Source organism: Microcaecilia unicolor, chromosome 1 (assembly GCF_901765095.1).
Source record: "Microcaecilia unicolor chromosome 1, aMicUni1.1, whole genome shotgun sequence".
Taxonomy (NCBI): domain Eukaryota; kingdom Metazoa; phylum Chordata; class Amphibia; order Gymnophiona; family Siphonopidae; genus Microcaecilia; species Microcaecilia unicolor.
Window position 1 is genome coordinate 92,078,565 of NC_044031.1, and position 14,243 is coordinate 92,092,807.

Genomic DNA, 14,243 nt, shown 5'->3' on the forward strand with positions numbered 1-14,243 from the left:
GTCAAATTAAAATGGGAGGACTACCAAAACAAGAAGTCTCTGAGTTCTCTACAACACAGAAGGCTTTGAAATCAAACACAATATTCAGCATTCTCCAGGAAAGTGTATTTACTGCATCAGGTAGATCAAATAGAATGCTATGCAGGACTGAAACACAGCATTCTGCAAAAGAGATGCTTATTATTATTTTTTTTGAACAAGTGTTCTACAAGGACAACAGGATAATCAGCCACACTTACGAGTGGTCATCTAGTGAACTGAATGCAAAAGAATTCCTGCATGCTTAAAGTCTTTTTCAGAGCCTTGGCACAATGGGATGCATGCATGCCACCTCACAGAGCCCCCTAACAAAGCGAAAAAATGTGTAGCAAATTATTTAGCTGTCCTCGGAAAACACATTACAGGAAAACATAAGCATTGCCTTAATGGGACAGACTGAAGGTCCATCAAGTCCAGTATCCTGTTTCCAACAGCAGCCAATCCAGGTCACAAGTACCTGGTAAGATCCCAAAAATTAATTATTTTATTTGTATCCCATCTTTACCCAAAGCGGGTAACAGAAAAACATACATATGATGGCAGCAGACGGTGTGCCGAAGTTCATCTCTGTAGTTGCTTACTCTGAGGAAAAGAATGCTTAGCCACACATGGAATTCCTAGCAAAAGACTGCCTCCAAAATAAAGAAGAAAACATTGTGTGGGCAAAATTATTGTGTTGTCTCTCTCTTATTTGAAGAAAGCCCAAAATAATATAATAGGTTGAAGGGAATCTGCAGTACATTGGGAGAAAATACCTAAACAGTAACAAGAAATCACATCAGAATTGAGTTTAATAAAAGCCAATGTTGAATGGAGAACTGGCAGAGCTAAGGCACTAACGTTATGAACCTTTGCATGCTCTATGGTAAAACCTATCTGGGCATAGTAAAAGGAGATACAATCTTCTAACCAAAAACAGAAATCATTCCTTTGGTTATAGCTATTCTAGCCTTTTTTGGGGTCAAAATAAACAAACCAAGTGTACTTTATAAGGATTTTGTTACACTCTAGGTAGAAGGCAACAGCTCTTTTGCCATTCAAACTATGTAGTGCTCATTTATTTCTATTCTCTCATGGGTATAAATGTTGCAAGACTGACTGCTTAAGGCAGAAATTAGTTTTAAGACCAGACTATGAAAGATGTTATAGGGAGTCAGGTGATTTTGTCAGGGATAAGAGAAAGGGATCTGGGACCATGCCCTCACACCAGTTGGTAAACCTCTTCCTTGTAAGCCTATTACATTTTCTGATAAATTATATCTGAGAAGCCAAAGACCATATACAATTCACTGGAGAATCCAGAGGAGCAAATTAGGTGCAGTGTACTTCACAGAGGAGGAGAAGAACCTGCTGGTCTACTGTTTGTGTGCTAAATGCCGTAAATTGCATATGGCAAAGATAATGGCAGGAAAGAAAAGACACATATGGGAGTAAATATCCACAGAGGTCAGCTCTAGGGGGTGAAACAGCACAATGTCAAGTAGTCTAAGTAGTAGTAGTAGTAGGTTGACAGTTGTAGGCGTGATACATATCTGATGGTAAAGGCAGCAGAGGCAGAACAAATAGAGCGCTTCAAATAGCAGACATGGGGAAGATCAGCACGTACCATCATGCTGACATCCCTGGAATAGTTAGTCTATGACACAATTCAGCTAGACACAATTGTTGGCATATGGGTGTGCACTAACACAGCCATGGGGCCCAATGACACAGCTGCTGAACCTGGTGAGTAGATCTCACGCATTACCTTGTGATTTTGTCTACAAGAGGGCAAGGAGCAAAAAAAAAAAAAAAATTTATATATATACACAATGCTGAAAATAAGCAATATATATATATATTGCTTATTTTCAGCATTGTGTCTGGAGCAATGCAGCAAGTCAGCAGGCCTGACGAAAACAGCTTCCATGAACTGCGTAACCCTAGTAGCGCTTTAGAAATATTAAGTAGTAGTAGTAGTAGTAGATATGCATGACACAGTCACCTATGGGGTGGGCTGTAAGCCTCTGTGATAATAAGGGTGTATGCATGTGTGTTTGTGTATATGTGGAGGGGGGGAAGAGGGCTTTCTGCTGTGGGTGATATTCTGCATTGATGGTGCAGAGAAGAGGGTGTATGTTCATGGGGTGTCTGGGACAGTGGTGCAGTGCTGGTATCTGGAGGGAGGATGTGGGTGCCTAGGAAATGTATCATAGGTGCGGTGGAGTGTCTGGAGGTGCAGTGGAGTGTCTGGAGGAGCAGGGACCATCTCCCATTACCTTTTCACTTAATTCCCCATGAAAAATAAATTAGACACTGGAAGGTCAAGCAGCAAACACTGGAGAAGGACCTAAAAAGGAAATGGGATTGTTAAGCAATTAAGACATTTATCTTCAAAAAAGGGAAAGTACATTTCAAATTTGAGATACAATCCTCTCTCCCCCCCCCAAAAAAAAAAAAACCAGGAAGACCTTTAAAAGTGCAAGACTGACAAATTTATGAGGATGAAATAAAAGGGAATTGTAAGGGTCTATCATATCTTATTTTACTATACCATGGCCTTGCCCTTCCTCAGCCATCACAAAATTCTTAACTTGTTTTCTTACAAACTGAAGACTTAAAAAAAAAAAAAGAGAGGGCAAGCCATCAAGAAATCTCTGTGTGCACAAAGCCCCTTGGCTTGAGGATGTATGTGCAGACCTAAACCCCTTTAGTGGATAGGAGCTGTGGCTGGGTTTTAATTATCTACATATATAGAAAGGGTAGACCCTCTTATAGCTCTTCTCCACCAACGATAAGACATGGTGGATAGTATCATTTTTTTAACAATAGGGTTCTAGGGTTACTGTAAGCCCCAAGACTGCAGCATAAGAAGAATATCCTTCCTGAGCCCTAAAGGATCGTCTCTTAGATTTCAGTGATTCTGCAGACCAGTGACATATGGCTTCAGGCCCTGCTTGAAATCTGCTACCTTCCATGTTTATAACCCCTTCTGCATGCAACACCTACCTTGAAATCTAAAATGTATTTTTCTTTCAGCAGAGCCATCCAGCAGCAAAAAGCAGGAAGGTGAGAAGACAGAAGAATCCTCAAAAGCCACAGACTAGAAACCCCCCTCTCCTGCTTGCAAATGATCAAGGTCTCTCACTGGCTGCTGCAGCTTTGCAGGTGCCTCTTGTGCTCCCGTTGCCCCTCTACTACCCTCTGTTATTGTTCTTACCCCATCTTTTCCAGTCCTCACCATGCCACTACCCCTCCCCACTTACAGTTCCCATTGAATAAGCTCCCATCCAGGTAGTAACATAGAAAAATGAAGGCATATAAAGACCACATGGCCTATCCAGTCTGCCCATCCATGCTATCTACTCTCCCTTAGAGATCATATGCACTTGTCCCAAGCTTTCTTGAATTCAGCAATAGTTTTTGTCCACCACCTTCACCAGGGAAGCTGTTCCACGAATTCACCATCGTTTCTGTGAAGTCATCTTTCCTCAGATTACTTCTAACTTTACCTCCCTTTCACCTTCATCTTATGCCCCCTTTCAATTAAAAGAGACTTGCCTCCTGTGCATTTAGCCATGTAAGTATTTAAACATTTCTATCATATCTCCCCTCTTCCGCCTTTCCTCCAAAGTATACATATGGAGATCTTTAAGTATGTCCTCATGCACTTTATGTCATGGGCCATTTTAGTAGCTGCCCTCTGGACCGACTCCATTCTGTTTGACTTTTTTGAAGGTGCAGTCTCCAGAATTGTACACAATATTCTAAATGAGGTCTCACCAGAGTCTTATACAGAGGCATCATCACTTCTTTTCCTACTGGCCAATCCTCTCTCCCTAAGCACCCAAACATCATTCTAATTTTCGCCGTCACCTTTTCTACCTGTTTGGCCACCTTAAGATCAACACATACGATCACCCAAGTCTCACTCCTTTTTCATGCACAAAATTTCTTCACCCCCTAAACTGTATCGCTCCATTGGTTTTTTGCAACCCAAATACGTGACCCTGCATTTTTTAGCATTAAATCTTAGCTGCAAATTTCCAGACCATTCTTCAAGCTTTACTAAGTCCTTCCTCTAATGTATACCATCAGAGGTGTCTACCCTATTGCACATTTTGGTATCATCCACAAAAAGGCAAACTTAAACAAACAGCCCTTCAGCAATATTGCTTACAAAAATGTTAAAAAGAACCAGCCAAAGAACTGAACCTTGCGGTACAACACTGATAACATACTTTTCCTCAGAGTTATTTATGACTACCGTCTATCGTCTTCCACTCAACCAGTTCCTATTCCAGTTAGTCACAGGGCCTATACAAAGGATGGTTGATAACAGGAGATGGAATGATGTCACATGGCTGAAGCAGTTCTCCACCTACTCTACCCAAGGAGGTTTTAATTCTCCCCAGTGCAGCCGCCAACCATCTTGGTACACACAAAACAATGACTTTTATTTATTGATTTATTTTCCAAACTTCTAAACCACTTAAACCTAAGCGGTTTACAAAACACACACAAAATGTACATTAAATATAAATGACAAAGAAACAACAAAAATAAAATTTAAAACACTAACCTGCTTATAATCGAAAGAGAAAAACGCCTATATTTCGACCCAAATCGGGAGATGGCAGTTTTTCTCGCAAAGGCGCCCAAATCGGTATAATCGAAAGCCGATTTTGGGTGTTTCCAACTGCATTCCGTCGCAGAAACGAATAAAGTTGACGGGGATGTGTCGGAGGCGGGACTGGGGCATGGTTAGCACCCGAGGAGAGATGGGCGTCTTTAGCTGATAATCGGGAAAAAAAAAGGCGTTTTTACCGCGATTTTGGGTCACTTTTTTTGGACCCTATTTTTTTCACGAACAAGTCCCAAAAAAGTGCCCCAACTGACCAGACGACCACTGGAGGGAATCGAGGATGACCTCCCCGGACTCCCCCAGTGGTCACTAACCCCCTCCCACCAAAAAAAACCCACTTTAAAAACTTTTTTTCCCAGCCTGTATGCCATACCCACCTCCATGACAGCAGAATATGTTCGATCCTGTCACAGCCTTTCCCTGGGTCAGATGTGGCTCTCGGGTGCACTACAGGGTCACATCAGCATTGCATTGTGGTGGGTGTAGGGTATTGGGCTCCGTGATTTCATTAGCTTGTGTTACAGTCTCACGATGTTGGTAGTTGGTAGGCTCTTCTCCCATGGTGCTTTTCCCCCTGCCTACTGGGTCAGAGTGTGCCCTGTTGTGTTTCCGGTAGTCCATGAGGTAGTGGCCATTTTTGTAAGCCAGTTTTAGACCCCTTCCATGTGTTAGCCACGTTAGAGAACTTAGTTCTTACCTGGAATGTGGCTGAAAGAGGGCATTGTACAGCATTCTGCCAGCTCTGACCTGCTAATCTCACTACCAGGGAGACTCGTTGCCAGTGGTGGGGCAGAACCTCTGATCTGCAGTTAACTGTGAGTAAATGCGGTTATTCCAATAAAGGACGTTTTCGGAGAGATTAGTCTTCAGGTGTCAACTGGTTTGCCAATGTTATACAGCAGTAACAAGTCCTAGAGGCCTGCGTGTATGCAGGTCCCTGGAGCACTTTTAGTGGGTACCGCAGTGCACTTCAGGCAGGCAGACCCAGGCCCATCCCCCTCCCACCTGTAACACTTGTGCTGGTAAATGGGAGGCCTCCAAAACCCACTGTACCCACATGTAGGTGCCTCCTTCACCCCTAAAAGCTATGGTAGTGTTGTACATTTGTGGGTAGTGGGTTTTGGGGGAGGGTGGTTGGGAGCTCAGCATCCATGGTAAGGGAGCTATGCATGTGGGAACGTTGTCTGAAGTCCACCGCACTGATCTCTAGGGTGCCCAGTTGGTGTCCTGGCATATCAGGGGGGCCAGTGTACTACGAATTTTGGCCCCTCCCACGACCAAATGGCTCGGATTAGGACGTTTTTGAGCTGGGCGTTTTTAGTTTCCATTATCGCTTTAAAAAACAAACGCCCAGCTCAAAAAAGTCCATTTTTTCGAAAATACGGTTTGGCCCACCCCTTCACGGACCTGTTCTCGGAGATAGGGTATGATACATACCTGTAGCAGTTGTTCTCCGAGGACAGCAGGCTGATTGTTCTCACGACTGGGTTGACGTCCGCGGCAGCCCCCACCAACCGGAAGAAGCTTCGCGGGACGGTCGGCACGCAGGCCACGCCCACCGCGCATGCGCGGCCGCCTTCCCGCCCGTGCGCGACCGCTCCCGCCAGTTGAATGACAAGCAATAAAATATGAAACACACAACTCCAAAGGGGAGGAGGGAGGGTAGGTGAGAACAATCAGCCTGCTGTCCTCGGAGAACAACTGCTACAGGTATGTATCATACCCTTTCTCCGAGGACAAGCAGGCTGCTTGTTCTCACGACTGGGGTATCCCTAGCTCTCAGGCTCACTCAAAACAATAACCCAGGTCAATTGAACCTCGCAACGGCGAGGGTACAACAGAAATTGACCTACGAAGAACAACTAACTGAGAGTGCAGCCTGACCAGAATAAATTCGGGTCCTGGAGGGTGGAGTTGGATTTACACCCCAAACAGATTCTGCAACACCGACTGCCCGAACCGACTGTCGCGTCGGGTATCCTGCTGGAGGCAGTAATGAGATGTGAATGTGTGGACAGATGACCACGTCGCAGCCTTGCAGATCTCTTCAATAGTGGCTGACTTCAAGTGGGCCACCGACGCTGCCATGGCTCTGACATGACCCTCAAGAGCCAGCCCAGCCTGGGCGTAAGTGAAGGAAATGCAATCTGCTAGCCAAATGGAGATGGTGCGTTTCCCGACAGCGACCCCTAGCCTGTTAGGGTCGAAAGAAATAAACAATTGGGCGGACTGTCTGTTGGGCTGTGTCCGCTCCAAGTAGAAGGCCAATGCTCTCTTGCAGTCCAATGTGTGCAACTGACGTTCAGCAGGGCGAGTATGCGGCCTGGGGAAGAATGTTGGCAAGACAATTGACTGGTTAAGATGGAACTCCGACACCACCTTCGGCAGGAACTTTGGGTGAGTGCGGAGCACTACTCTGTTGTGATGAAATTTAGTATATGGAGCATGAGCTACTAGGGCTTGAAGCTCACTGACCCTACGAGCTGAAGTAACTGCCACCAAGAAAATGACCTTCCAGGTCAAGTACTTCAGATGGCAGGTATTCAGTGGCTCAAAGGGAGGTTTCATCAGCTGGGTGAGGACGACGTTGAGATCCCATGACACAGTAGGAGGCTTGATAGGGGGCTTTGACAAAAGCAAGCCTCTCATGAATCGAACGACTAAAGGCTCTCCAGAGATGGCTTTACCTTCCACACGATAATGGTAAGCACTAATCGCACTAAGGTGATTCCTTACTGAGTTGGTCTTGAGGCCAGACTCTGATAAGTGCAGAAGGTATTCAAGCAGGTTCTGTGCAGGGCAAGAACGAGGTTCTAGGGCCTTGCTCTCACACCAAACGACAAACCTCCTCCACTTGAAAAAGTAACTCTTTTTAGTGGAATCCTTCCTAGAGGCAAGCAAGACCCGGGAGACACCCTCAGACAGACCCAACGCAGCGAAGTCTACGCCCTCAACATCCAGGCCGTGAGAGCCAGGGATTGAAGGTTGGGGTGCAGCAACGCTCCGTCGTTCTGCGAAATGAGAGTCGGAAAACACTCCAATCTCCACGGTTCTTCGGAGGACAACTCCAGAAGAAGAGGGAACCAGATCTGACGGGGCCAAAAGGGCGCTATCAGAATCATGGTGCCGCGGTCTTGCTTGAGCTTCAGTAAGGTCTTCCCCACCAAAGGTATGGGAGGATAAGCATACAGGAGGCCGGTCCCCCAATGAAGGAGAAAGGCATCTGACGCTAGCCTGCCGTGTGTCTGAAGTCTGGAACAGAACAGAGGCAGCTTGTGGTTGGTCTGAGAGGCGAAAAGATCCACCGAGGGGGTGCCCCACTCTCGGAAGATCTTGCGTACCACTCTGGAATGGAGCGACCACTCGTGCGGTTGCATGACTCTGCTCAGTCTGTCGGCCAGACTGTTGTTTACGCCTGCCAGGTACGTGGCTTGGAGAAGCATGCCGAACCGACACGCCCAACGCCACATACCGACGGCTTCCTGACACAGGGGGCGAGATCCGGTGCCCCCCTGCTTGTTGACGTAATACATTGCAACCTGATTGTCTGTCCGAATTTGGATAATTTGGCAGGACAGCCGATCTCTGAAAGCCTTCAGTGCGTTCCAGATCGCTCGGAGCTCCAGGAGGTTGATCTGCAGATCCTTTTCCTGGAGGGACCACAGACCCTGGGTGTGAAGCCCATCGACATGGGCTCCCCACCCCAGGCGAGATGCATCCGTCGTCAGCACTTTCGTGGGCTGCGGAATTTGGAATGGACGTCCCAGGGTCAAATTGGTCCGTATGGTCCACCAGAGCAGTGAAGTGCGGCAACTGGTGGAGAGGCGGATGACATCCTCTAGATTCCCGGTGGCTTGGAACCACTGGGAAGCTAGGGTCCATTGAGCAGATCTCATGTGAAGACGAGCCATGGGAGTCACATGAACTGTGGAGGCCATATGACCCAGAAGTCTCAACATCTGCCGAGCTGTGATCTGCTGAGACGCTCTGGTCTGCGAAGCCAGGGCCAAGAGATTGGTGGCCCTCGCTTCGGGAAGGTAGGCCTGAGCCGTCTGGGAATTCAGCAGCGCTCCTATGAATTCCAGAGACTGAGTTGGCTGGAGATGGGACTTTGGGTAATTTATCACAAACCCCAGCAGCTCCAGAAGTTGAATAGTGCACTGCATGGACCGGAGGGCTCCGGCCTCCGAGGTGTTCTTGACCAGCCAATCGTCGAGATATGGGAACACGTGCACTCCCAGCTTGCGTAGGTAGGCCGCTACCACCACGAGGCACTTTGTAAACACTCGTGGGGCAGAGGCGAGCCCAAAGGGCAGCACACAATACTGAAAGTGCCGTGCGCCCAGGCGGAATCTGAGATACTGTCTGTGAGCTGGCAGTATCGGGATGTGAGTGTATGCGTCCTTTAAATCCAGGGAACATAGCCAATCGTTTTTCTGAATCATTGGCAGAAGGGTGCCCAAGGAAAGCATCCTGAACTTTTCTTGGACCAGGAATTTGTTCAGGCCTCTCAGGTCTAGGATGGGACGCATCCCCCCTGTTTTCTTTTCCACAAGGAAGTACCTGGAATAGAATCCCTGCCCTTCCTGCCCGGGTGGTACGGGCTCGACCGCATTGGCGCTGAGAAGGGCGGAGAGTTCCTCTGCAAGTACCTGCTTGTGATGGGAGCTGAAAGACTGAGCTCCCGGAGGACAATTTGGAGGCAGGGAGGCCAAATTCAGGGCGTATCCGTACCGCACTATTTGGAGAACCCACTGGTCGGAGGTTATGAGAGGCCACCTTTGGTGAAAGAATTTTAACCTCCCTCCGACCGGCAGGTCGTCCGGTACGGACACTTGTAGGGCGGCTATGTTCCCATGGATCCAGTCAAAAGCCCGTCCACGGCTTTTGCTGTGGAGGCGCAGGGGGCTGCTTAGGCGCACGCTGTTGACGGGAACGAGCGCGCTGGGGCTGTCCCTGTGCCTGACGAGGCCTTCGGGCCGGCTGGTTGTACCTACGCTTCGCAAAAGAATAGGGTGCAGCCTGCCGAGCCCGGGAAAAACGCCCGCCCGCGGGGGCGGGTGCTGAAGGCGCCCGGTGGGAGAGCTTGTCGAGAGCGGTTTCCCGCTGATGCAGTTGGTCAACCATCTGCTCGACCTTCTCGCCAAAAATATTATCCCCCCGGCAAGGGACGTCAGCCAGTCTCTGCTGGGTGCGGTTGTCCAGGTCAGAGGCACGCAGCCATGAGAGCCTGCGCATCACTATACCTTGGGCCGCAGCACGAGATGCCACGTCACAGGTGTCAAAAATCCCCCTGGACAGGAACTTTCTGCACGCCTTCAGCTGCCTGACCACCTCCTGATAAGGCCTGGACTGCTCCGGCGGGAGCTTATCGACCAGGTCCGCCAGCTGTTGCACATTGGTCCGCATGTGGATGCTCATATAGAGCAGGTAAGATTGGATGCGGGTCACGAGCATGGAGGATTGGTAGGCCTTCCTCCCAAATGAGTCCAGAGTGCGAGACTCCCGCCCCGGGGGCGCCGAGGCGGTATCCCTCGAACTCCGTGCCCTCTTGAGAGCAGAATCCACGACCGCTGAGTCATGGGGCAACTGGGGCCGCATGAGCTCTGGGTCACAGTGGATCCTGTACTGGGACTCTGCTTTCTTGGGAATGGTGGGGTTAGTTAGTGGTCGCACCCAGTTCCGAAGCAGCGTCTCCTTCAGGACATTGTGCAGCGGTACCGTGGAGGACTCTCTAGGTGGTGATGGATAGTCGAGGACCTCGAGCATCTCGGCCCTCGGCTCTTCCACAGAGACCACGGGAAAGGGAATGCTTATAGACATATCCCGCACAAAGGAGGCAAAGGAGAGACTCTCAGGAGGTGAGAGCTTCCTCTCCGGTGACGGCGTGGGGTCCGAGGGAAGGCCCGTAGACTCCTCTGAGGAGAAATATCTCGGGTCCTCCTCTTCCCCCCACGAGTCCTCATCCTCGGTATCGGACATTAGCTCATGTAGCTGAGTCCGGTACCGGGCCCGGCTCGACGTCGAGGCACCAAGGTCTCGGTGTCGTCGAGCGGTGGACTCCCGCGCCGGCGGGGACGGAGCTCCCTCCATCGACGTCGACTCCACCTGCGTGGCGGTCGAGACCGGCACCGCAAGCGGCGGCGGTGTCGACAGCCCCGGCGCCGGGCTAGAGCTCGCCGGCGCCACAGTCATCGGCGTCGGGGGCGCGGCACAGCCTGGCGCATCAGCCCTTCCAGGATCCCCGGAAGGATGGCTCTGAGGCACTCGTCCAGGCCCGCTGCCGGGAAAGGCGGTGGGGCCGGTAAGGGTGTCGGTGCCAGAAGCTGCTGGGGGCCAGGAGACGGCACCGAGGTGCCGGAACCCCGACGCGTCGGTACCTCCACCACCGACGGAGATCTCTCCTCTCTGCGATGACGCTTCGGCGTCGACTCCTCTTCAGGGTGCACCGAGGGCTCCCGGTGACGGCGCTTCTTATCTTTTTTCCGGTGCACGTCACCGGCGCCGGAGGGCATGGAGGAGGAGGAGGTCGATCCCCCTCGGTCTCGAGGTACCGGGTCCGACAGGGTTCGGTCCCGTGGCTCACGAGTTGAGGGAGTGACCGGGGCCGACTGCCCACGCGGCCTCTCAACCCCACTCTCACCGGCAGACCGGCGGGCCGAAGGGACCTGTTCTCCTGGGGTCGCTGCCATCGGTGCCGATGTCTCGGGCATCGATACCGGTACCGAAGAACCGGCCTTCGATACCGATGCCGTCGAGGTCGACGTCGAGGGGCCGGCGCAAGTTCCAAAAAGACGGTCCCGCAGAACTTGCCTCGCAACCTGAGTCCATTTCCGGAGACCGAGACACAAAGCGCACGACTTGAGATTGTGCTCCGGCCCGAGGCACTGGAGGCACCAAGCGTGGGTGTCAGTCTGCGAGATCGGCCGGCCGCAGCGACCACACTTTTTAAATCCACTCGGGACCTTCGAGGACATCGACGGAAAAATCGCGTCGGCGAAGTCAAAGTCGGCAATGGTGGCTAAAATCACACCACGAAAAAATCAACCGACCGAGCGGCCACTAGGCCGCAACGTGGCGTCCCCGCTAGAAAGCGAGGGAAAAAGGGGAGCGCGTGCTCCACACGCGCAAAAAATTTCTTTTTTTTTTTTTTCTTTAAAACAATACAAACAAAATCAGAGGAAACCGAACGGGATCCAAGCGACGATCCGCGTAAACGCGGTCGAAAATCCGGCGGCTGAACAGAGAGAGAGGCAAACGCACCACTCTCTCAGTCGCGGAAAAAAAGTAACTGGCGGGAGCGGTCGCGCACGGGCGGGAAGGCGGCCGCGCATGCGCGGTGGGCGTGGCCTGCGTGCCGACCGTCCCGCGAAGCTTCTTCCGGTTGGTGGGGGCTGCCGCGGACGTCAACCCAGTCGTGAGAACAAGCAGCCTGCTTGTCCTCGGAGAAAAGCGTTTCCGTTCGATTATGCCCCTCTAAGGGTTCAGTTTCCTAAGCTGTGCTGTAGGCACACTAGTGTTTTTAGTGTGCACTAAAGCTAGAGACACTCATAGGAATATATGGGTGTCTCTAGCGTTTAGCACGTGCTAAAAATGCTAGCGCACCTTAGTAAACAGGGCCCTAAGTCTGCTAATAATACAACATACTGTTGCAATGCCATTCTATTTATCACTGTTCCAATCAGAAATTACATAAATGCCTCAACAAATAAAGAAGTCTTCAGAAATCATTTAAACTGTGAAGCCTCTGCACACAACTGTAAATGCTCCAAGTGACAAGCTCCACCTATAGGCTCATGCTGTCTCCTGTTATCAAACCTCCTTGGCCTATACCAATGGCACTAAGTTTATTTATTAGTTGTCTATGAATAAACCATGTCAAAGGTTTTGCTAAAATCTAAATACACCACATCTAGCGCTCTCTCTCGATCCAACTCTCTGATCACGCAGTCAAAGAACTTAATCAGATGAATTTGACACAACATGCCTCTAGTGAAACCATGCTGCCTCGGGTCCAATAATCCATTGGATTCCAAAAACTTTACTGCTCTCTGTTTTAAGATAGTTTCCATATATTTACTTACCAAAGAAGTCAGACTTACCAGCCTATAGTTCCCAACCTCTTCCTTAGTTCCACTTTTGTGGAGAGGGACCACATCTGCCCTTCTCCAATCTTCCGGGACCAATCCAGACTCTAGAGAAGCATTGGAAAGGTCAGTCAGCAGAGCTGCCAGAACTTCCCTAAGTTCCTTCAGTACCCTCGGATGTATGCCATCCGGCCCCATTGCTTTCTCCACCTTTAGTTTAGCTAGCTCCTCACAAACACAGTCCTCTGAAAATTGTTCTGAGATCCTGCTCCCGAAACTTCAGCTGTGAATACAGAACAAAAATATTTGATAAGCAACTCTGCCTTATGTTTATCAGCTTCTACATATTCCTCTCCTTAATCTTTGAGTCTCACAATGCCATTTTTGCACTTCCTCATATCACTAACATAGCTATAAAATGGCTTGTCTCCCCATTTTACCATACTGGCTGTTTTTCCATTTGAATCTTTGCTTTCCTGACTACTCTACCAGCTTTTCTTAGATTTTCCAGATATTGTCACTGTCTTCCTCTTTCTGCAATCTCTTGTAGTTTATGAAGGCTAAACTCTTTTTCCTTACCTTTTCAGCTACTACGTTTGAGAATCAAAGCAGTCTTCTTATAATAGATCGTTTCAGTTTTTCCCACTGCTTTCCTATTTCTTCCAGATGTTCTCATCCAGACAGTTCCTTGAGGTAAAGTTAGTGGGGTTTTTTTTTAAAGTCTAGAACCTTTACTTTTTGAATGAACCCTCTCCACACCTATCTCAATATTAAACCACAGCATCTGGTGATCATTGGATGCCAGATGATCACTCACTGTAACATCAGAAAAACTTTCCCCAACACTCTCCCAATTTGTAAGCACTAAGTCCAGTATGGCCCTATCCTGAGTGGGTTCTATCAACTGCTAGAATAGTTTTCCGTACAAGACCCTGCATTGGGGATACCCGAATCAACATCTGGCACTTAAAATCCCCTTTCATAGCTATATTTTGAATGTAGAAAAGAAGGAAGAGCACATATGGTCCTGTTCTGTGGATGGAGGCTCTCCCTCCAGATGCTCTACCAACTGCTACTGTTCCTGTGCTGAACCCAGAAGTGGGTGCAGCTTCAATTCCAGTTAGCAACATGCTGGACAGCATCCTGGGAGAGGTGTGGAGGAGTGGCCTAATGGTTAGGGTGGTGGACTTTGGTCCTGGGGAACTGAGGAACTGAGTTCGATTTCCACTTCAGGCACAGGCAGCTCCTTGTGACTCTGGGCAAGTCACTTAACTCTCCATTGCCCCATGTAAGCCGCATTGAGCCTGCCATGAGTGGGAAAGCGCGGGGTACAAATGTAACAAAAAAAAAATAAAGGAAGAGAGGGTGATGCAGCAACTGGAGATAATGGGCAATACCCTCAACTAGAATGCACTGCCCATCTTTTTGCAGCTGGCACATCACCTCCCCTAACCATGGACCACATTATCACCTCCTCCTCATCATCCTGTGTG

At 49.4% G+C, this 14,243-nt stretch overlaps 1 protein-coding gene across 10 annotated transcripts in view; it reads right to left on the minus strand.

The window, feature by feature from the left end:
* CREM (cAMP responsive element modulator) overlaps window positions 1–14,243 on the minus strand; it is a 443,843-nt gene that overhangs the window by 122,826 nt on the left and 306,774 nt on the right. The window contains exon 9 of one of the 10 annotated variants that reach the window (XM_030198988.1): window positions 2,298–2,368. The exons of the other annotated variants lie outside the window; for them this stretch is intronic. Coding sequence (XP_030054848.1) covers window positions 2,302–2,368 — 67 coding nt within the window. The 3' untranslated portion in view covers window positions 2,298–2,301. The remainder of the gene's footprint in view (window positions 1–2,297; window positions 2,369–14,243) is intronic. 10 annotated transcript variants of the gene reach the window in all.